At 49.4% G+C, this 27,227-nt stretch overlaps 2 protein-coding genes across 2 annotated transcripts; both read right to left on the bottom strand.

The window, feature by feature from the left end:
* Nucleotides 1-564: 564 nt before the first annotated feature.
* Nucleotides 565-1,787, bottom strand: NEUROG1 (neurogenin 1). Its single transcript, XM_057409408.1, has one exon. It carries the CDS (start codon nt 1,785-1,787, stop codon nt 1,269-1,271), a length of 519 nt encoding a protein of 172 aa, XP_057265391.1. The 3' UTR covers nt 565-1,268.
* Nucleotides 1,788-17,783: 15,996 nt separating this feature from the next.
* On the bottom strand, nt 17,784-25,377 carry CXCL14 (C-X-C motif chemokine ligand 14). The gene is made up of 4 exons (XM_057409432.1): nt 24,866-25,377; nt 23,939-24,044; nt 20,205-20,315; nt 17,784-18,432 (listed from the first exon to the last, which is right to left on the bottom strand). Exons 1-4 carry the CDS (start codon nt 24,927-24,929, stop codon nt 18,417-18,419), a joined length of 297 nt encoding a protein of 98 aa, XP_057265415.1. The 5' UTR covers nt 24,930-25,377; the 3' UTR covers nt 17,784-18,416.
* Between the last annotated feature and the right edge of the window lie 1,850 nt (nt 25,378-27,227).

Below are 27,227 nucleotides of genomic sequence, written 5' to 3' on the forward strand. Positions count from 1 at the left end.
TGCACACAAATGCAGGGGAAAGGGAAGGTTGGGGTTTCCCAGCAGTGGAGCAGATTCCCTGGAGGCGAGGGCCTTTCTGGGCACCCCCAATCTCTAGCTGAGGGCCAGAGCTGTACCAGGGCTGGTGCCAAGGCCTCTGGCCACCCTTTCTCCTCTCCCTGCATGGAAGCAAATGGGCAGAGCTTCCATCCCACCATGTGCCGTGAGGAAAAAGGGCAGCTCCTAGCAGCTGAGTTCCCCTAACACTGAAAGTTTAGGCGAAGCTATGAGCTCTGCACCCTGTTCCGGGGTCCAGCATCCTCTCCTTGCCCCCAAACCCCCAACACCTTCCATTTCCTCTCATGAACCATGGCAAGGGCAATCTTGAATGCTGGCACTGCTCTCTGCCTGTGCACCCTGAACGGGTGTCAAATCCCTTCTCTGAGACATAGAACCAGCTGATGTTTGCACATGTCTGTGGTCAGTGCGGTGTCCAAAACACCAGCTCCTACTGGGGCAAACCCTTCCCTTCCACCCCAGCCTCCTTCTGAGGAGCAAAAGCCCTTCTGACGGGCTCAGGAAAAGAAACTGCAGAGGCACTGCTGAAGTTCAGTACAAACGTTAAAACTTTTATTTACAGGGTAAAGTACAATTTCTTTTAAAAACAAAACAAAACCCCCACTTTGATAAGAGGCATAATAATAGAATAAAGCTCTTTATGTACAAAAATACAATTTTCATATGAAAGAACATCTTGAATAAATTAAACCGCTCTCTGGCCCGGTCGCTGAATACCCCGTGTCTGCTCCTGCTCTAAAGCAAGGCCGCCGCGCTGGGGGTCAGCATCTATAATGCATGAGCCCCTCCGCTTGTCCGGCGGGCGGGGAGGGAGGGGGGGAGGTCGGGGGTCCCATCGAGGCCGGTGCTGAGGCCCCCGGTTGAGGGCAGGGGGAAAGAGGAGGGTGTGTGGGATGCGCTGAGCCCCGCGCTGCGCCCCGGGCCGCATCGGCCCCTTAAGCCTTTTCATGGCATTGTCAGGGCGTTCAAACCAAATTTTCATGCTCGTTTTTCTTCGCCGGAGAGCTACAAATTGTAAAATTGACTTTTCACCTCGTCTGCGGCAGCAAATCTGTCGCTTTTCATCCCGGTTTTCGGAGGCGCACGGGAGGCGAGGCGGGGGTCGGGGGGATAGGGATGGAGACGGGAGGGTGGTGGAAAGTGCAACGGAGGGAGACCCCTCCTCCCTTATCCATCACCCGCAGCCCTCGGGAGGGGAGAACCGGGCGGCACTAGCGGCAGGGAGCGCCGGGGGCCGCGGGCAGCCCGCAGAAGCCTCGCAGGGCGTCAGCGGGCGCGTAAGCGCAGTCCTCGGAGGTGGCGGGGCTGCTGGGGCCGGAGGCGGAGGCGCAGAGAGAAGGGGCGGACGGGGAGGCGCTGGACAGCCAGGACCCGGCGTCGCTGCCGGGGCTGGGGGGCGCGGGGGCCCCGCGGAAGGCGGGGGGCTGCGGAAGGCACTGCTCGGCCAGGCGGAGGGTCTCGGAGAGGGCCCAGATGTAGTTGTAGGCGAAGCGCAGGGTCTCGATCTTGGTGAGCTTGGTGTCGTCGGGGAAGGTGGGCAGGACGCTGCGGAGCTCATCCAGGGCGGCGTTGAGGTGGTGCATGCGGTTCCTCTCGCGGTCGTTGGCCTTCACCCGCCGGCTGCGCTTCAGCGTGTGCAGCAACGCTTCGGTGCGCGCCCGAGCCCGCCCGCGCCGCCGCCGCCGTTCCCGCGGAGGTTCCGCGCCGTTGCTGGCCGCGTCCGCGGGCATCCTGCGGGAGAGAACATGGAGCCGCTGTCACTGCGCGGGACGGGGCGGAAGGGTTGGGTGAGGGGGGGGAGTAAGGAAGGGAAAGGTGCGAAGCGGCCGGGGAAGGGGTGTGGGGAGAAGGGGTTAAAATAGAGAAATAACCACTGGGGGTGGCGGTGCTTGGCACGGCGGGACCGCGCCGCGCAGGTGCCGGCGCTCCCGTACTCACATGGAAAGGCTCTCCCCGGGATGCAGTGACAGCAAATAACGGTATAAAAATACAGAGATGGGAGAGGAAAGAAAGGCGAAGGTTGGCGCTGCGGGGGGAGGCAGCGCGGGCCCCGCGCCTCCGCGGGTGCGGGAAAGCAAAAATGAAAGATAAAGAGGAAAGAAAAGCCCAGCGAGCGCCGGGGGGAGGCGGGGCGGGGGGGGGACGACACGCGACCGCTCTTGTCTTTGAAGTGCTGCGGGCTGCGATCCGCTCGTGTGAGCGGCGGCTTTGGCACACGACGGCGCTGCCGCCCGTACTTATAGCGCCGGGCGGACAATGGCCCCGTGGCCGCCCCGCGGGGCCGCGCCGAGGCGGCAGGTCGGCCCCGTGCGCCGCGCCCTCCGGAGCGTGCCCGCAATTACCGCGGCCAGCCGCGCATCTGCCGCGGCCCCGGGGGATGCGGGGGGGGGGGGGGGGGGATGCTTGGGAGGAGGGGGACACCCCGACCCCCCTCCCCGCGCTTTTGTCCCCCTGTGCGGGAGCGGAGAAGGACGGCGGTGGCCGGACAAAGCGGGACGGGACTGGGGGGGGGGTGTCAGTGCTGTGCACGGAGGTGGAGGGGTCACTGAGTTAGCCCGGACTAACCACAAGGGGCTGGTCTGCGCTAACCATAGCAGTTATCCTGGGCTGACCACAAGCGCTTGGCATGAGTTTAAAAGGACGACCCGTACTTTGTCCCGCAGCCAGAATCTGGTGCAGGATTTCTTCGGGTTCTCTTTGCACCTCGCAGTTTGTTCTGCGCATCCTTCATCAAAGTGAATATGGTCTGAAGTGATAAAACTTTAAGTCACAAGCCTTCTCCCTCCGGTGTTTCAGAGGGAAGTATTTACACCTGCTTTGGCTTTTGGGCGCTTCACTGTGGAAAGGGTTTTGCAGGTGTTCAGAAAGCTAAAAATGGCAATTTACACTCATTTTGCAAACTTCAGTGGTGTGAATGTATACCTACAACTCTTCATCTCTGGATAAAAACAAAGAACCGTGTTGTTCTCATCGTGAAGTTCTCCTTCCCTCTGCTAATCCCCTCGAAGTGCCCAGGTATCACTGTTTAGCACTTTGGGAAGCCACAGTTTCATACGTGGCTAAAAGGTTTCCTCATTCTGACACTTAGAGCATACCACTGTCTGTGCTGTAAGTGCACCATTGTCAGCCCTCAAGTGCTTGCCTCTCTGGAAGGTTTTCAGTGTCATCATCCATCAATAACCGTTTTTACACTTCTGTACCTGAACTCACACGTGTTTATATGATTTCCCCTTGCATCAAATGAAGGTTCATTTCCTCTCCTGTGATTTCCTCCTATGCCTTTGGTAAACAGGGAAAAGCAAGAGCGGAAGTTATTGCCTGTATCTCTGTATTTTAAGTTCATAGCAGCTACTCTTTAACCCAAGACAGGAGTTTGGGATCAGCATTATTCCTTCTGCTTTCCACCCTCCTCACTTCAGGATGATCCCTGACACCAGCAAACATCCCTGGTCAACCTCCTGCGTGCCAGGAAGATCACACAGAAGTGAGCAATCCTGAGAGCTCTGCGTGATGAATATTAAAGAGTCTCAAACCAGAAACAGTCTTCCAGCATCAGCTCACTTTGTGGGTTTTAAACCTTTATGCAGGTCCAGAGCTTGGATGGACAGTATAAGCACCTAATAGGGCTGGGCTGTTGGGCGGGAGGGACTGAGCTCTCTCCATCACCAGACCTGCAATCAGGCTGATGTTTTTAGGGCCCATGCATACATAAATGACTGTGCTAAGTAGTTCCACTTCACTGAGTCACTCATGCCCTTAAGTGATGGCACGGTTAGAGGCCTCGGCCGATCAGGAGGCAGACATCAGCAGTGGAGTATCCAACGTGAACCAGGAGAAAGTCAGAAGGCAGCAAACCGTACAGGTTGTGGAAGCATATGGCAAAAAGTGTTAAACTTCTGTTACCGTGCTCTTTGGATATAGTGCTATAAACTCTGGTGTCGTCTGCAGCACTTTGATTGCCTTTTGTGGAGGTGTCTTTGAGCAGTCAATAGTTTATTCATTAAAATGTTTATGATTCCCTCGAGTTCCACAGACTTTGGCACAACCGATCACTTGTCTGCAGGTTTGCAGTGAAAGCGCATTATTCATTAGTCCTTATCCATCATTTGCACTTTGTCATTTGTTATTCTCTTGTTTTAAAAGTTTGTGCTCCAATCAAGGAGGGGAGAGAGCACCATGTGTCTCCGTGATCAGTCACAGCCATGAATAGCCGGAGCTGAAGTGACTGTTTCACAAACAACCCATAGGCTGAAATTTGTTTGCATAATCTATTCACTGCGTACTTATGAATAACGAATGCATTCACAGAACCAGAATTGTTTCAGGAAGCCTTCGCAAACAGAAAGAAGTGCTAAATATCTCGGATAATTTATTCCCGATGAATAATTCAACCCGTTCTATCGCAGGCAGTCTACTAATTTTGCAGATAAATTATTCAGCCAGCACAGATAATAGCTCTTACACCTTATGGGCCTGGTCCTATGGGAGTCAGCTGCAGAAGTTCTGTGAACTTTTCTAGGGGTGGGAAAAGAAAGAATTCCCAAAATGAAACAGGACCTTTGATTTCCAGGAACACAGAATGCGTTCCCAGCGTCTCACTGATGCCTTAGTCTGATTTTTAGCCTTTGATATTAGCTTCTCCACCTTGATGTAAGTGTGGCTAGGCTCAGATGGGCTCGTGGGTGTTATTAGTTTCATGTTTTGAGCCCTAAGGAAGCTTGCCGTAAATCCCATTTGCTTTGAGACACCTCATAGAGCTTGAAAATGAAAAAGAAGAGGGAAAATTATTCAAATGGCATTTTTGACTATGGAAACTGTAAAAGCACAGCTGGATCAGCCCATCCTTCACTACCTCGGATGACAAACTGCTCATCCGAAATCAGCGAACTACCGTGGGCATGTTTCCCTGCAGTGCATTTATCTCCTGAGCCTTGGTGGGGCCTCAAGCATGAAGCTGGCTCCTGTGCCCTTGTGCTGGGACATCCTGCCTTGGCTCCTGCTCATGGCTGGGCTCCAGAAAGAGGAATTAGTAAATAAAGGTGGAGGAAAGGCTGGTGAAGGAAAGGTGCCACAAGGCTCCCAGGTGTCAGCAGTGCTCACAGTGAAGGCTGTCAGTGCTCAGCATTGCTCTCTGGATTTCCATTTCCAGCAAGGAAGAAGGTGGTCCATGAGAAGATGCCATTCCCTGGAAGGGGTTTATTGTGCCTTGAAAAGGTAAATAAATCTCTACATTAGAAATCAGATGAGCCTCACATGGAAAAACTGACCAGAATTCTGATCATTGGAGCAGTGTTGGCACCACTCCTCTCCCCAGGGATGGAGGTGAGATGTTCACAGTAGAACTGCTCATGCAGTTGGAAGATGCTTCAGAGAAGCTAGATATACTTCATTATTTTTCAAGGTTTAAGCTGCAGGTCAATACAACTCACCAAACTCTGTGTTTTGTTACATTAGCATGCAAGAGCTTAAACTAATGTTGTGGGTGTCAAAACAACATACCAATCAGGAGAATACTGCTTTTTTGCTCCCTTGTTGTTTGAAGGCATGGCCAGAGTAAATAAGCAGCGCTGCTTGGGGAAGATGCTTTGAACTGAATCTGGGGAGGCAGTGCGGCTGGTGGCAAACCCATCACCATGAGAGCAGAGAGCTTGACCCAGTGCCTCGCAGGAGGAAAGGTCGATGCTCACCCTGGGTCGATGCAGCAGGAATGATAAAAATAGATGGAAAACCAGAAGGTGGCTTGATGGCAGCTTGTCCCCGTGCTTGCATGGGCACTGTGCAGAGCTTGTCCATCCTGGGCTGGGGACAAGGCAAGCCCTGTGAGTGCGTGGATGGACAGATGGTGCCGTGCTCCTGGGACCCGTGGCCTGAGCAGAGGCAGTTTACAGCTTCCAGCCCGAAGCTACCGGAAGGTTCAGGGGTTCACTCCTTGGTTGCTCACTGACGGACAGCCCTGGAAGTCCCATGTTTGAAAGGGATCTCAGCCAGCACGGAGACCATGGGGAAATGCCTTGGGAGCAGTGCAATGGCTTCATCTATAGAGGATTTGGCCTATCCTCTACCTGCCTGTGGTCAGTATGAGGCTTCAGGCCACATGCCAGGAGGGGAGCATGGGGGCATCACTGGGAGCATCCCCAAGTTCCAGGATGGGTCCTGGTCCAAAGGAGATGAATCCACTCTGAAATCCCACACAAGTGCCTGGGAGCCATGGCCAGGGCTCAATCCCTCCCCGTGGGCTCTGTAGAAATAGTGGGAATGTTTCATTTCCAGGTTTTAAGTGTTTGATGCAAAGTTTTCCTTCTTTTTGGAAGGGGAAGGGGGGCGAGTAGGTAACTGATTGTTCCCCGCAAGCACAAATGTATTTTGTTTGTTGTAATTAAAATGTTTTAATGAGACAACCATAAAATCAACCATTAATTATGTTTTTTTCAAACACTTCTGCTTCCTTTTGAGCCAGGTCTATTTAGAAATAGTTTAGAGAGTAGCCTGCAGTTTTATTCTTTCTGCGGTATTATACACAGGAGTGGAGAAGTCATTTATAAATAATTACACAATGTTTTGGGTCTTTGGGTTTGTATAATATATCAAAGCGATTAGTACACGCATTGTTCCATTGTAAATGGGTTTTTTCCCCTTCCTTTCAGTTTCACTTGCCTTGTCTTCTATCTAAACCTTTTTCGTGAAATCCTTTGTCTTCCTCATTCTTTTAGCTTGTTACAGTGCAGGGACATTCTTCTTATTCAAACACTCACAGCATGAGCAAAGAAAGCTACTTCTGTCGCATCTTAAGTTTTACCATAACTTTCTGGCATTTTCTTTTCTTCCCCTTTTCCCAGACTACTGATAGGGTAATGAAGAATTATAACATACATCAATTATTGGTGCTCACGGTGTATTATGCTCTTGAATTCAAGGGGAGATAAAGAGGGACGAGAAACCCCCCCCCAGCTCCACTTTCTGTGGTTTTGAGGCACATGAGAGAGGACTCGGCACAGATTATTTATAACATCTTTCTGAGCATCAATTATGTTTGACTCCTACAACCACTTCCTTGTCCCACTGGTTTTATGGCCAGGAGGAGTCATTTTGGTGTGTGGTAGCTGCGGCATTTAACTTGTTTCTTTTATGAGGAGCCCAAACAATGCATCTTCAGGCCAAACAATCTATCTCCCCAGATAATAGCCCGAGTGTCAGTCAAGCGCTCAGGGCTGGGAAATATATGATCATGGTAAAGGGCCACGGGAAGAAAGCGTGGAGAAGGAGGCACTTGTGAGGGGTCCTCGCGTTGTCTGCTCCCCCCCCCCCGGGAAGCTGGGCTGGACCCAGAGTGGGGCGCAGGTGCCCTGGGATGCATCCGGTTGCTTGAGGATTCAACAACCCTAATCCGAGTTATCCAAGGAAAACGGGCGAACCTTCCCAATGCGGTCACGTTGCTGGGGCACGCTCCCTGCCTGGCCCTTCCCCAGCCTTCTGGCTACCACATTAACTGGGAAAAATGAGATTAGGATGTCACCTCCGAGAAACAAGCCCCCTTGCCCCCCCCCCCCCCCCCCCATTGTACAGGAGCTTTTTCTTCCCTTTTTGCTCCCCCTCCACCTTCTCCCGCCCATTCTTCCCCCTCTTTGTGTTGATTTGTATTTTGTTAATTGAAGATAGAACACTTCTAAAAGAAAGGGACAAAATTCATTGGCTGCCCTGTGGGTGAAACAAAGTGCGAAGCAGGAAGCTCAACTGCATGCTGAGATGCTCGGGTTTTCCTTTATACCTTCCGTATCGATAATTCTGCTTAGCTTTCATGTTTAGTTTGTATTCACTGCTATAAAGATAACCTGGAAGTATTGAAGCACCGTAAGGGTGGGATGAAATTGAGCCTGAGCCTCTTGTGCGGGGAGCTCTGGGTATCCCCCCCTAGCTCTGGGTCTGTGGTCAGGGGAGGAGGATGCTCCAGGACCACCGGCAGCCCCCCGGTCCCCATCGCCCCGCCACAGGGGCCCAAGGGATTTGCTGCCATTTGCATAGCAGGTGTTGGATCCTGGGCCATTCTTCCTTAAGGGAGTTTTAATACGGGATAAATTACCGGGAATTAGGAGGAGGCAGGCAACAAGAAAAGCTCTCGTGGAGTCTTCTCCCGGCCATGGCAGGGGGAACAGAGAGAATGGCTAAAGAAAAGGAATAAAACCCAAACGCAGCAGCTCCTGAGTGTGGGGTGTGCAGGGGTTGGGGGCAGCTCTCACTGAATTACCCCAAATTCAGGTTAGAACTCAGGAACGCAGTAATCCCAGGGACAGTAATACGATTACCGGCCAGAGGATCTTTGAGTGAGTAGGTCTGGTAGGGGAGTTTAAAATGTTAATCCCTGGTATAATCCCTTCCCTGGCATTGTATGTACAAGGGTTGCACCCGCAAGAGAATTCCCTGTTTCCTTCCCTGGGCTTTAGGGCGGGAGAGCACGGCTGGAGAGCAACCCCGCTGCTGATGTGCACACACAACACGTGTATGAACGTGTGCACACTTACGTGTGCCCACCACATAGGTGCTTATACTGTGTACCCATGCGCTTGTGCACAGTCCCATGTGCACGCACACATGCATGCACATGTGAACAAATGTATTTAGCTCTTAGGCAGAAGCTCTTCCCTGTGAGGGTGCTGAGGCGCTGGCACAGGGTGCCCAGAGAAGCTGTGGCTGCCCCATCCCTGGCAGTGCTCAAGGCCAGGTTGGACACAGGGGCTTGGAGCAAGCTGCTCTAGTGGAAGGGAGCTGGAGCTGGATGAGCTTTAAGGTCCCTTCCAACCAAACCATTCCTCGATTCTATGATAGGTACATCTTCACACGGCAGAGGAAGGCTGTGTCACTGGTGTTCCCAGTGTACCCTGATGAAGGTCTATCACACCTCAATCACTGCGTTGCTCTGTCAGTTAGAGTACACATCATATCTAAAATTAAAATGAGATGCTTCATGTGTTTTTAAGCAGGTGAAATGCACCCACCTGCAGGCTTTCACTGCAGGTAGGAAACGTTTGTCATTTCTGTACTGCACATCAGTATGAAACCATCCGGATGCTTTTCACATCAAAGGAGGTTGGCTGTATAAATCTGATGTATAAATATATTATGTATGAATGGAGGCCATCCATAGTGAAATATTCTATCAGTAAGGAAGATTCAAAATAATAATAAATAAAAGCAATGAATTCACCCCAAAAGAGCCAGGCAGGGATCTCTGGTGCTTGTGGGAGTCCCAGTGCCTGGGAAGAGCGGGGCAGGTGGAAAAGGCAAACAGAGAACTCCAGGCACCAGCCCTGGGCCATGCCAGGCAGGACCCTGCACTACGGCCCCTGGGTGCAGCCTTTGGGGTGCGGTTTCCTCTGCCCTGGCCATGCGAGGGCCGAGGGTGACACCCCAAGGCACAGAGCTGCAACCTCGGCTGTGCTTGGCAGAGGTTTACATCGCCTCGGCCTGCAGAGAGCTCCTGTCGATGGGGTTTATTTAGAGAAGGAAACCTGATCTGGGGAGATTGAGATGAGCTCTGAGGCACGAGTTCTTCCCTGTGAGGGTGCTGAGGCGCTGGCACAGGGTGCCCAGAGAACCTGTGGCTGCCCCATCCCTGGCAGTGCTCAAGGCCAGGCTTGGAGCAAGCTGCTCCAGTGGAAACACTCAGATGGTACCCAACTCTTGTTAAAGTAACCCTCATTTTTAATGCACTAAGTCAGCTTTTTGAAGGATATCCACTGTTTTTCAAATAGATTTCATTTAACTTAGCTGAAAGCAAATGATCTGCTCTGCTTTCTGGGATTTAAAGGCATACTTTGCAGTGGCTTAAACGGCCTCTATCTATCCATTTAACTGGGCTGCTTTGCAGCCTCAGTATTATAAGTGCAATATATCCTTTTAATTCCTGTTCTTCAGGGACAAAACCACAGGTATAAGTATCTTAAATTCCAGCCTGAATCCACCCCCTGTTAGTGTAAGCAGCTACCGTGAAGGTGAGGGACTCAGTCTTGCCCTCCCTCACACTGACAGCCAAGTATCTCTTTCAGCACCTCTTTACGATAATGTCTCATGGTATAAAGGGAAAAATCACAGCAGAGTGTTAAAGTACAGGTGGAATACCCCTTGCAAGCTCCCCTGCTGCATGTGGGTTCAAAGTGCTGGGTTTGCTGGGACTGGTACCTAATGATGCAGCTGCTGGGACTGGTACCTAATGATGCAGCTGCTGGGACTGGTACCTAACAATAGAACTACTCGGATGGTACCTAAATTGCTAAATAAATACTAGTTCTACTGGTCAGGGAATTAAAAAGACAGTGGAGAAGGGAAAGTAAATGCTGTCCTAGATGAGTTTTCTTTCCTTGGGGCTGTATGCACTTACACAATAACAAGCTTCTCTGAAACAAGTCCTTGCTAATAAGGGGAGACAGGCTGGGCTGATGTATTTCAGCTGAGCCTCTGCTGCAGGGATGCTGCTTTTTTTTTCCAACTTAAGCATGTATTAAATTGCAGTAAATTCTCTGTTCACAGATAAACAGTAAAATAAGTGCAATTGCTAATTGTTAAGTGAACGTACTTCTTCTTCAGACTGTGGTCTTCCCTTGCTTTTAACCCTCTTGGATAAACCCCAAAGTATTGGCTTTAATTTCACATCAGGTTTAATGTGCTGCAGGCCTGAAGCTTGTTTCCATCTATTCCAGTGGGAATTAGAGATTATTTCGCTGGAGTTGGTGCAGTTACACTTCTCCAGGGCAGGTGTCAAAGAAGGGTCCGAGCCTCCTACCCCACTGTGCAAACAGAGAAGGGGATCCGATGGGGCTATAATATCACAGAGAAACATCGTCCACAAAGTCACATCTTTATTGCTTGTCTTGTGGGCTTCATGTATATACAGATGGCACCTACCCTAAAGGATCTTTTTGTCTTTTCTTTATGGTTTTCCCCTAAAAACAAACAGGGGATGACGTTGTTTATTGTAGGGTTTAGCGCCTGTGGTTATTTATCTTCATTAACCTGTTAATGACCCCAGCCCCACTGATTACATGCCAGGTGCTGGGAATTCAGCTCATCTCTAACTCCACCCACAGGCCTCGCCAGAAAAAGCAGGAAACTGCCTTGTCTGCCTTGTAAGTGATGGAAGCAGCCACAAGATGTCAATATCTACCAAGCTGCTGCTCAGAACCAGCTCTGCGCTGCCGGGATGGAGAGCCCTGCGAGGAGGCTCGGCCGGGGAGCACAGGTACCTGCTTTACATGGGGAAAAAGTCCTCCTAGGGCATGGAAAAGCCTTTGTTTTACCACTCTTCTTGCTTTGTGGCTCTTCTTTGTTTCAATTTGATTCCTTTTATCCTTTTCCACTGCAGGCTTTAGGCAAATTCATGATTCTTGTCTCTATCAGTAGGAAAGGACTTGCTACAAGGAGTGTATTATACAAATAAGGTCAAAGAACAGGAGTATTATCAATGCCATGTTATATTTGTGTGCGTATACATATATGTGAGTAGAGAGTTGTTACGGCGAGCTCCTATGGATGTTGGTATCCTAACCAGGGACTGGAGCTATGCCCCCAGCCCTCCTCTCTTGCAGGTTACAGCTTGCTATAATTACCCTTAAAATAAGGGCCTGGCGTTCAGTCAGCTACTTGGGTTATCATGGCACAGAGCTGAAACTTAAGGAAAACAGGAAGCAGATTGGTTTTCTCATAGAAAACCCCATCTTTCAAATTGTGTTTCAACTCCAGGTTTCAGAGCTTGCTGCTTTCCAGCTTCTTTCATCAGCTTTTACTATAGAAGCAATTGAGCCCCTAGCAATGTCCCTTTTTAGCATGTGTGGCTGTGCCCATGTGCTGATGTGGGGCCAATAGGACCAGCAAGAGTTTTTCTTTGAGCTGGGACCTTGATGGACTTGCTCTAAGGTCAGACACAGTTGCTCTGACCAGTAATGCTGCTGGCATTGTGTTTTCCCTTTTGGGCGCTGTGCTGGTTTTGTCTTTCTCCATCTTTCTCTCCTGATCTTAAAGAACATTTCCCAGATATGACAAACCTAAGATGTATTTTTAATTATTATTATTTTAAGGCAATATTTGACATTTTCTCTTTATTGATCACCATTTCCTGCCGTCATTCTTCAGGATGTTGCTCTGTGCAGTAGAAGTGTTAGGATTTCACCTGGCCAAAACCAAACCTCTCCCCCTTCCTTGTAGGGGCTCCCTTTAGGGATACAGCACATGGTGGTCCTGCACTCAGGTGTGCCACTCTTATCAAATGTCTTCAAAACATTGTCCCAGGTGCCTTCAGATTCAAAGCAGTCCCAAGGATTTGCCTCTTTTATCCCTTAGCTTTGCAGAACCCATGCAGCTTGGGCTGAGTGTAATGGCTGCGGTAGCTGGTGGCGTTTCTTGGAGTCAGGTGCAGTGATTTGACACTGATTGCTGTAGTGAAGACCTGGGTTTCCCTGGCAGAACTGCGTACTAAAAGGGTGAGGGAACACCCTGCCAGTCACTTTCAGTTAGAATTTAAGAGGCAACACTCAGCAAACTGGTTCTTGCTGGGGAGAAGGGCACTTGGCTGGGAATTACTGGCCCAAGGAGGGAGCTGAGGAGCTCCAGGGTAGTTTGTTTTTCCTCAAGTGGTTGCAGAAGTGTCGAGTTCTCTAGACTTGGAGAGGAAGCTGAAGTAAACCCAAATGGTGCAATTCTAAAGGTAATAGGAATGGAGTATTTATATGCAACACAATGGAATGGGCCGTAATGAGGCAAAAGTGCTGAGGGGCAAAGACAAAAGGCATTTCTTCCGGGATTAGAACTGAGCTAAAAATTGCCAAAGCCTACTGGAAAAGGAGGGGGGAAAAGAAGCCGGTTGTAGCATTTCTTTCCCTTTAATAAGCTTCTTTTTCTGGGAGTCCCGAGTGTTCAGATGGAGCACACTTAGTGCCTAGTAACCAACAAAGCTTCGATTGGTGGCTCTGCGGAAAGATTTGCTTTCCCTTGCAGGTTTGTAACCATGAAGAAACCACTGAGATCAGTTGCTTCAGAATCCTTAATTAAACACCACAAAGAAGGGCAATTAGAGCCGTGTTTTGCTTCTGTCGTCCAGCAAATCTTGCGAACCTCGGACCCCTTTTCTTGCGCTGAGATTTATGATGGGACTAAATCAGAATTATCCCTGTAATTATCAGCCTTAAGCGAGCACCAGCAGGATTTCTCTCCCCCTCTTTTTTGGGGGTCGGCTCTGAAGCCCATCCAAGAGGAGTTCGCTCCCCCCTTTTGTTGCACAGGAAGGGAAACAAGAACACAGGAGTGGTGATTTTTTTCCCAGGCCTTGGCTGCCTGCCTCCCTGTCACTTCATGTCGTGTCATCCCTCCCTCCCAGGTCCTGTGTGCCCGCTTGCTCCTGTTGTGCTGGAGGCTCTCCATGTGTGTCGTCAGGCTGGTCTCTGCCCAAAGAGCTGGTAATAGGAGCAGGCAGAAGATGAGAGAGAAATCCAAGAGGATTTGAGTGCTTCAGAGGTTGGCAGAAGGACCAGAAAATACAGCCTGTCAGTCAGTGTTTGGAAAACGAATGCTTTGTACATGTTGCATCTCTACAAAGCATTTCCTCCAGGGATCTTGGCTTTGATTCCATGGTTGGATGAAGGTGTGCTCATACCCAGCAAGAGAGAGCAAGTTCTTCTCTCGGGCACTGAAGGTGATAGTGTGTACCTATGGCTTTTCCTGCTGGGAAGTCGGCCTGAGGACAGGACCTGAGTGCAGTACCTGGGGACCAGCAGCTGTGTGGGGTCCTGGGCCTGCTGGTGGCAGGAGGGAGAGCTGCGGGGCAAGAAAGCCACGTGGCTTGGTGTATTGGGCAGTTTCTAAAGGATTTTGAGCTTGGGAATCAGTCTTCCCGGGTTGTGCTGCAGTTCAGTTTCCGTGGAGGTGTGATGGATGCGTGACTCCTGTAGACACGCTGGCAGCTAGGGATCCTCTTTGCCCTTAGTGTGCATGCTCTGTGTTAATGGGATAATACAAGGAGTAAGACTCTGAGAAGGTTTCCCAAAATACAGCTGTTTGCTTTGGGAGGTTTCCCATACCCGGGTAAGGAACTACAACCGTTAAAGTTTTCCTTGCAGCGCTGGGAAGAGCATTCCCAGCATCAGCAATGCAATGAGCAGGCTCCACGCTGATTTATAGGGCAGACAGGCTCAGAGGGCTGCGGAGGTGTCCCCAGGCTGTCTGAGAAGGTTTTTGGTTGCCACTAGATGTCCTTTCAGCCCTGCTTTCCCCCACTGCTCCTCCAGAGCAGTCATCTGGGCTGGGATCGGCTGGCCATGGCCCAAGAACTGCTGAGCACCAATGTACTGTGAGGTTGAGGAGGGCAAGGAACAGGGCTGAACCCTGCACTGCTGCTGCCTCCCAAACGTCCCTTTGATCTCGTACAGCTTTGTCTTGTGTAGTGCTGGCTAATGGAAATGAGGATGCTTTGGATGCTCAAAACCCAACTTCTGGATCTGTGCTGGGTATTAAATACTTTAATTCCTTTGGTATGAATTGGGGGCTGTTAATGCATTGCTGTCTGTGCAGGGCTACTGATTAGTAGAGGTGATGGTGTGAGAAGGCAGCCTTTGAGGGTGAAAAAGGTGATGATTAACACAGTTTTGTGTTCACATTTGTTCCCATTCTATACACATGTGGGTCCAGAAGGGACCTAACTATGAGGTTTAATTAGCTCAGGGAGCGCTTGTGCTGCTGTAACACTGCCTTCAACTTCCCACCCAGGGCTCAGGGGTGACCAGTGCAAACCCTCAGGCCCCTCTGATGACTTTACCATAGAACCCAACATTTGGTCCCACAGCCCTGATGAAACCTCATTAGTGCAGGACCAGCTCTTCCACCTCATGGATGTGGTCAGGAAAGGTCCCTATGAGTGTAGCATCTGGCATGGCCTCATGCCTTGATTTAGGGTGGCTGGGGGGAGCTGGGGCACAGCAGGCAGCTGGACCTGCTGAGAGCGCTGCGCTGTCTCGCACAGACCACAGCTATTGCTGCTTAATAAACTTTCTGGCCATTGCTGACCTGGACCGTATATGAACAAGTGAAAGGCAAGTGGTGAAAGGATCTGTGTAACATTACTAATCCCATGTAACACTCTCACTGAAAAGGCAAGGCAGGTCTCCCTGCTATTGTCCCCTTTCACTGCAGCTGCTTGGGTCACCCTTATGCTGTTATTAAAGTCTGATAGTGATTGGGGTACAGCCTGTGTATACCCAATACCCAAAGTGTGTGTATGGGGGTCTCCTGTGCTCTGTCTGTGTTGCTGGATGGGGGAAAGCAGTTGCCTGCTGCTCTCCTTGAAGGCTCTGTAAAGGGTTTGCATCATTGTGGTGTAGCATCGGTGTGCGAGTAAAGGAACAGTGGGGTCTGCTTGCGCTGCTTCTACACCCCAGGATGAAGCAGGGCTCTGGCTCTCTGCAAATGTTCAAGCCCTTAAGAAGGGGAACTGGTAACTGGTGAGCAGTTGGGGCTGGCTGGTGCGTGCTCAGACCATGCTTCAGCGGCTTAATTCTTCAATCTCAAAGCACAGATGTATGGTCTGTATATTAGGGAGGTTGGACTGGTCTCCTGTGGCTTTGCAGCCTGCAACCTGCTGGGGAAAACAAAAGCTAACTGTAAGGTTACTGCCAAATCTAGGTGGAGGAGGTACCTACTTATATGTATTTAAATGCTCTAGCAGAGATGTTTCCATCTGAAGTGAAGTTTTGTGTGGCAGTTACCTTCCAACACAGTATTTACCTTTACAGCTGCCGTATGGGTGATGGCAAAGGATGCTCCTCCTGTTTCTGGGAACAGCCCTGCCTGGAGATGCAGTTCAATAGCCCTGGGAAAACCAGCTCCGTGTCATTTACTTTTCTCTTATTGTTTCAATTGCTGTTTCCAGCGGTTGTTTTGTTTGGAGCACAGATTTCATGTCAAAGGGAATTGTGTATCAAAGCAAACGGCTCTTTTCTTCCTTCTTTTCCATTCTAGCAAGTGGAAAAAACCAGCTGCAGTTGGTTCCCTCTGTGCCCAGTTCTTGCTGGTGGTTTTGGTCTGGCAGATGAACTGGGAGTCATTTGTCCAGACTATACCCTGCGAGGTGTGAGTCACAGGCTACTGCGTTTGGGCAACTGGAGCCGTGCACAGCATTCCCAACGGAGTGTGAGCCACTCTTGTGCAACTGTGTCAATACTTTCCCAGGAAATGCATTGCCCAGTAGTCACTAAATAAGCATAAACCATTTCTTGCAGCCTTTCAGCGTGTTGAAATCCAGTATCCTCAAGAAAAAAACTACTGGTTTTGTTAAAGTGTGACTTGAGAAAGGAGAGGGGCAGCCCATGGGCTAGGGTTTGCCTGGAGGTCAGGTTCAGATGCTCAGCCCTTGTGGCTGATATCCCCAGAGGTTTAATTTGTTAAACATTCTGGGATCTTTCTCAATGCTTTTTACTAATGAGCATCTAAAGTTTGTAGCTTCATCCTTGTGCAGAATGGGAAAATACTTGGAATTCCCGTTTCTCCTTCAGCTCTGACAGGGCATTATCACAGCAAATAATTACATATAGCATGTGTGTATGCAGATATATATATGTGTGTGTGTATATATATATAATTCTTCTGCCTGGAGGAAACCCTTGAGCTGAGGCTAGGCATGGCCTTGATTTTATCATACAGGGCCACTGTCACAGCAGTTATGCTGCTCATGCATTTAAACTCTTGCTGGCTTTGTCCTTCCTATCTCTTCCTTTCCTTTTTAGCTGGGAAGGGGTTTAGGAGCCTTGTTGGGTGTAAAGTCCCTACCTTTGGGGGATGGCAAAAACTGCACAGAAGGAGGAGAGGGTGGCTTGAAGGCCTTTGGTTTTGTGGTTTTTCACTGGGCAGCCTTCCCTCATCTGAGCGAGATCTTGTCTAAATCACTGCATTTTACTTGTGTTTATATGAACCTGGAGTGATCGATTTACGTGTATTTAATATAACACCAGATCAGTGGCGTAGTCCTCCTTTATGTAACAAGATTCCTCAGTGTCTGGGTGCAATTCAAATTCCAAAATGAGAAAGGGAAGCAAATTAGTTCAGAATAACATTTTCTAATGTCCATGTCACCAAGAAGTTGTATTTCTGAATCGGCTTCTCTGACTCGGTGTTTTTTTCCCTCCAAACCAATTCATCCGATGAAAAGTGATTGGAAGTGGCTGAATTCCCTGATGGCTCCAGGAGATTCCAGAGAAACTGTCAGCTGGTTTTAAATATATTTTTTATTTCCTTTTTTTCCATTTGTCTTAGAAAGAAATATGAAATCTGCATGCAACCTTCTAAATATTTCAACCATTTAAATAGCATAGGATAATTTAGCAGTACAGTACATTATACAGCGAGATAATATAGGGAGACTTCCTAGAGTATATTTACAAGTGGGAAGGTAGTTTTGTTATATTAAAAAGAGGAATGCACTGCTTAATGTTGAAGTATTACATTCAAAATAATGAATATGTTGTGACTAAAACATAGATAGGTATTTATATGTTGGCCCTATCATATTGTTCATAAAAAGGTACCTTTTAAAGGCTTTTTTTCATTGCTACAAATCTAGGAAATCATACACAATAGTCTTGAAGCTTAAAATGTCTTGGTACTGAAGCCACAAACCCCCTGTAAGAGCTTCAGGTGGAAACAAAAACCCCCAAATAAACATTTTCTTAGTAACAAAAATGAACTAGAACTGCATGGAACGTTAGATGGGAGATCTGGTATGCTTCACCTTGCAGCAAGACCTCGAGTCCATTGGAGAGGTGCACGGTGATGTTCACAGTCATTGACGATGGGCTGAGGGACCTCACTTCTGCTGTTACAGCTGTGGCATTCCAGTGGCATCTTCCCCAGCAAACTCATCTTTGGTCCCTGCTTTGCCTGGCTAAATTGGAGGCTGCAAACATGACAAAGAACCCAGCACCGAAGCTTTCCCACTGCGAAAGGGTGAGGGACATGGCTGTAGAACACCTTTACAAATGTTACTGTTTGTCTAATGAGCTTATAAAGCTCGATTGCAGTCATAGTGAAGTATGAATGAATAACAATAAAAAAACCAACCCCAAACCCAACCTCTTTCAAATGAAAAGCATGAGGTTTCCCCAGTGTCGGTACAGAGCGGATGGGTAGGAAGCCCGAAGCGCGAGAGATGCGTGTGGAATCTGGGAGCCTTTTGCACGTGGCTATAAAATGTAAAAACTGACCCTTGGTAAAAAGTGCTTTATAATAATATAGAATTTGTGTCTTATGTCTGTGAGAGAGAAGTCGCCTTCTGCAGAGCCCAGTCCTATGCCAGCCAAGGGAGTCTGCTCTGTTCCTCATGCTGCTTCCTCTTATTCTTCATAAACCCTAAACAGAGGGAAAGCCAAGAACCAGGTGTTTTAAATAAGAATAAAACAAATCCCTTCCAACTCATTAATAATAATAATGAAAAAGCCACAAACAGCAGAACCCCAGACTTTAAGCCTTTGCTGAAGTAGATTGGAAAGTGAGTTATTGACTCCAGCAGTGATTGCTATCCATGAAGCATTTGGGAGGATGCTGCAAATCTCAGTCTCCTATAAATACATTGACATTTATGGTGAGTTGTATGTAAATAATAAATTCACAATATCTCTTATGTTTGGAATAATATTAGACTCAATGTTGTTTTTCTAACTTATGGTCTCCTGAGAAGACCACTTGATAGGCTTATCTGCTGGTAAACCCTACCTATGCAGGCTCCTTGGGCGAAAGCACGGCATGTGAAAAACCTTGGTAGGTGCTGTTCTGTGGAAGAGAATGAAGTCTGCATGGCTGAGCCCTGGCTTTTTCTGAGGAGCAGTGTGGTGGGATTGCCATTGCAGACACTGAAATATTGCTTATTTATTGTGAGGACTTGATTTAACTCTGGTTCTTTCTGTCTGAAATATTCACTTGGTGCTGCTTCAGCTGCAGTTTGGCTGCACTGCTTGCCCAGGAAGCCTTGAGCTGACCCTTATTTTGGGCTGTGGAAGAGAGCATGGGCAGCGCCGTTGTCTGCAGACAGGAGCCCTGGTCCTCAGCCTCGCACAGGGCATCCCTCCCCTTGGTCTGCTCGGGGAGCCCTGTGCGTTTGCTGCATGCATGAGCCTGGGGCTGAGCATCCCACGTCATCTGAGCGACAGCCTTGTGAGAAAAACAAACCAGCACCAAGGGAAGAGTGTAAATATGTGGTTGTGCAATAGCCAGGGCTGCTCCCTGTGCTCTGCTTGGGAAGCAGCCGCAGGGAGTCAGGGAAACTGGCTGGGGGCTCAGCACCCACTGTGGTATCATCCCAGCCACCAAACACTACATGGCTCTGCTGGAGTCACTGCCACCCTTGGGCCTGCTGAGACATGGGGCTTGTTGGCCCCATTTGAGCTCAGTTTTGGGGAGCAAATTCCCCATCAGGTGAGGAGGATCAGGGTTTGGAGGGGCTGGACTGCTCTTTATGGCCACAGCTGCAGTGGTGGTAGGATTTGGGCAGCTCCCCTGTATTGCAGATGGGGACCTTGCCACTGGCCATCAACTATCAGGAATTCTTGCTTTTTCTTCTGTCTATGATGGATGCCTTGCAATGAAAACCAAATCCTTCTTGCAAGGGGGAAGGTGGCAGAGATTTGTACTAGCGAGTTACTGTTTTTCTGGGAATGATGCACCAGTTAAACTTGGCAAATATCTGCATCATGGGATATTGAAGATTTTGAGGTGGTGTGATTGAAGTGTGAGACAGGGAACTGTCTTCTCAGCTCTGCTGACTGCTTTCCTTGTGCCCATATGAAAGTAATTTAGCTTTTCATCTTGGCTTTTTACCCGTAGAAGGGAGATGCGTATGTAAATAACTGAGAATAGCTGCTGAGGAATAGTTTAACAGAAAATAATTACTTTTAATAGTTGGAACAGCCTAATCCTAAAATAGAAGTGAGGCTGCATGTGGCAGGAAAAGTACCGTCAAGAATGTTAATTTCTAACTGATTTTTTGGTAAGGAAATGCATCCTTTGTGCTGGATGGAGCATTTGCAGTGTGTGCATTTTCCTGGCCTCTCTCTCTCTGAATGCTGCTGATTGCCCGAGTTGTTCCCAAGATTTTCCCCTCGCCCATTCAGGAAATGGGTACTTACCTGCCTTTCTCTTTCCATGCTCTGTACCACTTGAGCAGTCTCACTGTGTTCTGGCGTTTGGGGTTTAAGCAGTGCTGCTGCTCACCTCTCACCCGTGTCCACAGAGTCACGCTGCAATGTAAGACAGCACAGGTTACTGGGGTCATAGCTCATGGAATGCTTTGGGTTGAAGGGACCTTAAAGCTTCTCCAGCTCCAACCCCTGCCACGGGCAGGGACACCTTCCACTAGAGCAGCTTGCTCCAAGCCCCTGTGTCCAACCTGGCCTTGAGCACTGCCAGGGATGGGGCAGCCACAGCTTCTCTGGGCACCCTGTGCCAGTATCCCACCACCCTCACAGGGAAGAACATGGGAATGCTGGCCCTCTTCTCCCACTCCAGGTAAATGCCCAGGTTGGTCAGGGCACTCTCACCCAGGTGGGCAGTGGAAGGGTTTTCATGCTCTGTGTTTTATAGCAGATACTTGAGTTCATTGTAATAACACCAGAGCAGATCTTCAGCTGCCATCACAGCAGTGCAGTATTGTCCACTGTTATACTTGGTTGTACCAGATGAAGACTTATGCACTGTTTTTAATCAATTGGTTTGCTCTGCCTGTTAGATATTATCTTTTGAATTTAATAGCCGATTTCATTAGGGCTCATTCAGGCAACTGCATGTTCTTTGCATGAGGATATGATTCCTTTAAGCTCGACAATCCTGCATCAAGAGGAAAGATCACACCCTCTTCATTTTCCTTTAAGGACTTCTTATTCCTTTAAGTCCACATTATTTAAATACTTGCATGTAGCAGGCTGCCTGTGTGCCCCAGACTAGCTTGCTTTGTTGCCTGCATAAGCTTATGTAAAGGTCTCACCACCGTTTCGAGGTTATACAGGGTGTTCAGAGAGCTCATTCCATTCAGTTAACCTTCTTCCCTGCTCACCTTTCTGCTCCACCTCTACCAGGTGTCAGCTGAAGTCACAAAAAGATAAGATGTGATTTTCAGGTTGTTTTTTGGGGAGGATGTGGCCCTTTCTCCAATGCGTAGGAAAGCAGTGGGAGACTTCCAAGAACTTCTGTGGCTGCATATGCTGGAAAGGGAAGGATTACTGCTAAGATCTGTGGACTGCCTCTGTTCTAAGGGTGTTCTCGGCTTCTGGAGATCAGTACATATGTAAGAAGAGGAGTTTTCCTGTAGCTTTGAGTGGGAGTGGAATCCGTGGCATGCAAGTTTTAATGGGCTTGAGGTTTGTGCAGTTTCTCCATCTAGCAGCCACTTTCTTGGCTGCTCCGTCTGATGCCAGACCTTGCCTGGGGCTTATTGTCTGATGGATCACAGAGGGTATTTCCAAGGGATGGACAAGCTGATTTGCAGGAGGAGAGGAGCAGGAGCACCTCTGAAAAGCAGCAAGCTCTGCACTGGTGCTGCAAGCAGTTGAAGGACAATTTTGGGTTTACTAGAACCTGCAGTTTGAGGAGAAGATGCATGGTTTGTTTCTCAGATGAACTGGGTCATTTCTCAGGCTGAAACGTGTTGCTTTGACATCACATGTAGGTTTTCAGCCTTGATGCTGGTGGCTGGACAGCAAAGAAAACATTACCAAGGCAGCCTCACGGTCTTCTGTGGTTCCTGTGTGGTTTCTGCACAGTCCCTGATGCTGTGGATGGATGGTGGCATTTTTGGGTATCCTAAGCTGACCTGGCCCTGCTCCTGGGGATGCTAGTCCAGCACATGTAAGGGAACATGCCTAAGCAGCTGTGGGAGCTGATGCCCTGAGTGAGGAGTTGCCTCAATGGGCTGCAAGAAGAGGTTGAGAAGGAGGGAGAAGGGACTGAATCCTCCTGAGTACAGCCATGTCTCAAGCTGTGGCAAGCACCCTGGATCAGTCTATGACCTCCAGCACCTCATGCCCCCATGTATTTCATCTGCAGGCTTCTTAAACTGTGTCCCCATACCTACTACTTTGCCAAACATAGTTTATGTCATGTTTCTGCTCTATGCAAAGATATGAGAGCTTTTGAGAAGGGCAGGAGGGGACCCAGCTTCAAGAACTCATTTTAGATGGTCACTGCAGCAACAAAAACCCAGTTGCAGGAATTTCGCTCCTCTGCGCCTTGTCCCGACATTCCTGGATCAATTTGTTCTTGGAATATTAATTTCCGTTTGTTTTCAATGCTGACTTCAGACTGCATTAGGGGAGCTGTAAGGGCAGTGACAGCAGTGGGTTCACCGTCCCTGCCCCGCAAGCAGCAGCAGTGATGGGACAGCTCTGTCCCTGCAGCGAAACCCCAGGGCAACCCTCCAGGCTTGAATAGCATTGCTCGGTATCTGCATAACTATCCAGCTGGGAAAGCAACCGCTCTGCACGGCGTTCCGGCTTTCCCGACTTTCACGTTGGAAGTGAAATGTTGTATTTATCAGGTTTATTTTATACCCCGAAGCCACCAGCTGCTTTCGGGCATATCCATAGAGTGGGATGTGGAGTGTTACTGCTCGTCTACACCACAGTTTTGCTGTTAAAAGGTCAAAGTAAAGCTGAGAGGAACTGATTTAGGCAGCGACGTTCTGCAAGCGTTTCCGTTTAGGTCACCAGCAGCTTATTTGGGCTTTAAAGAGGTGGCTCCCCCTGAGCTGAGCACTGCTTACAGAGATGCTGGTGTAAAGGTGGAGGAAGCATAAGGAAGCTTGGCTCTCCGCTCCTCCTCCATACACCCTCTGCTGAGCCTGGTGAGGCATTTCTGCACAGGCAGGATCAGGCTCCTGTGGTATCTCCTTGTTTGTACCAGTCATCTAGGCAGGATTTAGCCCTGAGGGCATTACAGAGGTGGTGCATGGCAGGACAGGACTCGGATCCTGCTGTTAAAGCATCTTTCTAAGGTTAAGCGAATGGCAAATATTCAGTGGGGGTAGCACAAACAACTGCAGTAAATCAGTCCTTGGTGCTCTGGGGATGTGGCTGCTGTTGGGACCTTTTTCCCCCCTTTTAGGGGGCAGAGGGGCCCTGTGCAGTCTGCTCAGAATCGGACCTTCTGGTCCTTATATCCAGCCCCATGTGCCAGTTGGATGGTGCTTTGCTGGGAAAATCTTAAGATGCATCCAAAACTGGACAGAAAAAGTCCACAAGCCACCCCTATTTGAACTCTAGAAACCTTTCCTTTGAGCCAGCCATCAGATGTCAGACATCCCTGTGCCTGCCTTGGTTCAGCTGGTCACTACATCACTTTTTGGATCTCAAGGCAGCAATGGTCACAGCTTATGGTGAGGTGGGGAGAAAAGTGTTTTCTTTTATGCTTGGTAATCCCGTTGAATGCAAGGGGTGGCTTTGGTATGGCACAGGCAAAAATCTACCTCTGCTTGGGATAACTTCTTCCTTGCAGAAACCACCATGGATCAAACTCTGCTCCTGCTCTTACTGTGCATGCCCAGAAAAACCTGAATAAATAGTTCTGGGGTTTACACCAGGCAGTGTGGAGTAGGACTTTATCCCTACCTTCAGCTGCACTAAGGATTATCCTTTTATTGCTTCTGTTCCATAAATACTCCTTTGAGCCAAAAGAATGTTGTGTCAAATGATAGCGGGGAATTTTGGTCAGAATTGCATAATTTATTGCATCTGAGTCAGCAAATGACTATTCCTAGAAATTAGCATGCCAGGGCACGAGGAAAAAGAAGAACAAAGAAGGAACATGCAGTATAAGGTAAAGCAATTCAGCCGCCAGGGAAAGAGAAAGCAGTAAATGAAGGAAAACTTACATAATCATCTCTTCCACGCAGAACGGGTACCTCGGTTTTATTTCCAGCTTCCTTACATTAGAGAATCTTATTTTAGGACCTTTCCTTGAGCATTTGCACTTCACGCCTACAAGAGAAAGCATTTTCTCATGTGCTTGCAAAGCCTCCTGCATACCAAGTGTCCCTTTCCTGCGCTCATCCAAACTTCTCTTTGGGCTTTCGTGCCCTGGTGGGAAAAGCTGGGTTTTGCAATGCTGTTGAGCATAAAAAGTGTAATGTACCAGGAAAAGGTAGTGACTCCCTGGGAAATACCATTTATGTTCTGTGGCTTCGTAAATATGAGAGGTTCTAAAGTGCACCTGCTGAGATTTAATGTAATTGTATGTAACAAAAGGAAATGAAAGAGTCAGAACGCTCTTTAAGCAGAGCGAAATGCACGTCTGAGCTACTTTCTCATTCACTCGCATCTCTCCAGGACTTTGTGGGACTTTCAGTCATTTCTCTTCACGCGGGTGCTGCGATGTTTTCACAGCCAGACAAAAGCTGAGGGTTTTTTTAACCATCATCTTTGTGCACAGCAGAAAATACAGCCTGGCACTCAGTGCAATTCGTGCTACCACATCAAATCCAGCTCTGCTCTCTTTACCCTGTGGAAAGCACCCTCTGTTTCAAAGGAAGCATTTGAGCTATGTTCCTAAATAACAAGGATTGTGGCATGACACCGCGAGCAGAGCTGTTGGCCTCGCACTGGAGGCACAACTTTGGTGGATTTATTTTCTCTCTCCTTCCACCTTTAAAAACCTCTCGGTTACCCTATGCACAGATTCAGTGCATCACTCCTTCCCAACCTGCGGGGCACAGCTTAATCCAACCCAAGGCTCTCAAGATACAAATACCAATTACGAGAAAAGAGGTTTACACGGGAGAAAGGAGAATAAACCGATTTACCTTCTGCGCTGGCCAAGCACATCGCGATGAACAGCAGAAGCAGCGCTGCTGTCAGGAGCTTCATGGTGCGGCAGCAGGTACCTAAAGAGACGCCGGGGGTTCTCCTGCGTTCGGTGGCTCCGCGTTCGTCCTCCCGATTCCTCCGTCCCTGGGGCTGGAATTCACCAGGGAGGGGACGGCAGAGAGCGGCTCCCGGCGGTGCTGGCGCTGCCCTGGCGCTTTGCGCGCTGCCTGCGCTCTGCTTGCGCGCTGCCTGCGCTCTGCCGCTTGCCTCCCCTTGTCCTCTTTTAAGACGGCTCCCGCTGCCCTTGCTCCCGGCTCATTAATATGCAGAGCAACTCCACGGCTCCCTCCGCTTCCTCAGCCCCGGCGGGGAGGGGGGGACGGGACCGGCACCCGCTGCCGCTCCTGCCCCTCGGGGGGAGCCCCCCTCCCCGAGCATCCCGGGGGTGGGAGCGCAGCGATGGGGCGGCTGCCGCTGCCCCTGCCCAGCTGGGGCGTTCCTCAGCGGGAGGAGGTTTGCGGGGGGGGTGCTTGTATGAACGGAGCTGGTAGGGTGGGGAAGAAGCCCGTGCTCCTCGGAAATGGGATTGGGGGAAATCTCATCTGGGAAGCGGTGTTACCTATTGACTTCGATATGAGTTTATTAATACCAATGAGTTGTTTTATCTGTAACGGGTTTCTAAACCTAAAACAAAGCTCAGTGAGTTAAATGGGGGGAAAAGATATTGCTAAGAACATTGTTAAGTGGGTTTAGGATGCGGGATATTTTGGGAAATAAGATCAGTTTAGGGTTGTTTCAATGAGCACTCCCAACAACGTTCTGCTCCATGAAGAAAAGGGTGGCAACACACGGGAACTTCATGGGTGTAAATGTATGTTCCATCTCCCTTGCAGAGCCTGTTTCTGATTTCGGGAACAGCTAAAATAGCATCTTTAATACCCAGATTCCAAATTTTCACCTGTGTCACTGGAAGTGGGTGAAGATCAGAGTGAGGGCTCCAGTCTCCTTCCTAGTGCTGTATTCAGAGCACATGGTGGACGAACCCCTCTGCTGACCCCCGGTTCATCTCGGCCCCTTTCCAGTACACCGCTGCCACGCTCCCTACTTGCGCACCCATCTACCTTCTCAAACCTACCCGACCCCCGCCATCCTGCCAGTGCAGGCAGCGCTCGGGAAGGACGCTCCATGCACTCCCAAGCTCCGCTTGCATTTTAAGCTTCCCACATGGCTTCGTTCCTGCCTGCTCCCATTGGCAGCGGCCATCCCCGCTGCGTTCCCGGCCCGGGTGTTGGCAGGCTGCGAGTACAGCCCTACCACACACAGCCTGCACGTTGTGCACAGGCAGCTGCCTTGTTCATGCGAGACGTGCTGACACGCCGGGAACAGCCTGCCTGCCTCTGCTGCCCTGCATGGGATGGGGGAGCAGGGCTGAGGATAAGGGGGGGGGGGGGTGGCTGATGTGGCAGGGATCTTTTGGGGTGAAAGACCTGATTTTAAGCAGGCTTGTGTGGCCGGTGCAATGGGTTGGGGAGGATGGTGTGTTAGTTTTTACTGTGGTTTGGGTGTTTGTGCTGCACAGCTCCTGAGGCTTTTATTGCATCCTGGTAGGGATGTTTTGAAGTCCGAGAGGACTCGATGAACAGTTTGGTGATAAAAGCAGGGAGCTGAAGTACGGCAGATCTCAGCTCAGACCTTGGAAATAAATCACCATTATCTAATTCCAAGGGAAAACCACTCTGCAGGAAAGTATAAAAGGGTGGTTTTGGGTGCCGAGGGTGCCTGCTGGGCACTTGGGAGAGTTGGCTTAAACTGATCCGCATCCCATCCGGGACTGCTGCACCTTGGGGACATTCCCTCCTTGCAGCCTCCCCTGCTGTGTGGGCAGGAACAGTCCCAGGGGGAGCTGTGGGAAGGCAAATGCATTTCCCCCCCTCCTCTGCGAATAAAACTTCGGGTGCAGCTTTAGCTGACGCCGATTTGAACGTCCCTCAAACCAGGAAACTCGCGTCCAGGCTGGAGAAAAATGGCAGGAGATTCCCAAGCTTTCCAAAAGCAAATCCCCTCTTCTTGTATGCCCTTTGCTCATGTCGAAAGAGCCACGCTTATTAGCTAGTGAATAAGGAAAGGGCTGCTTTAATTGCGGTTTACACGCGGAAACGACCCTATTTGAGGCGTGTGTGAATACAGGAACTGCTCACTCTGTGCCTGAGCATTTCAGTGTCTTCATGCCAAGCGTTGGCTTTGATGGTAATGATTTCTGAGCGCTTAAAGGTGTCTCTTGCCTGGTGTGACAGGTTTTGGTGGCCCTGTACAGCTGCATGTGACGCCTGCTGTACCTCAAAATGACAGCGATGGAAG

This window comes from Pezoporus wallicus, unplaced genomic scaffold, assembly GCF_028554395.1.
Source record: "Pezoporus wallicus isolate ANWC-B61680 ecotype Strahan unplaced genomic scaffold, APGP_CSIRO_Pwel_v1 contig_8166, whole genome shotgun sequence".
In the NCBI taxonomy this organism is placed as follows: Eukaryota; Metazoa; Chordata; class Aves; order Psittaciformes; family Psittacidae; genus Pezoporus; species Pezoporus wallicus.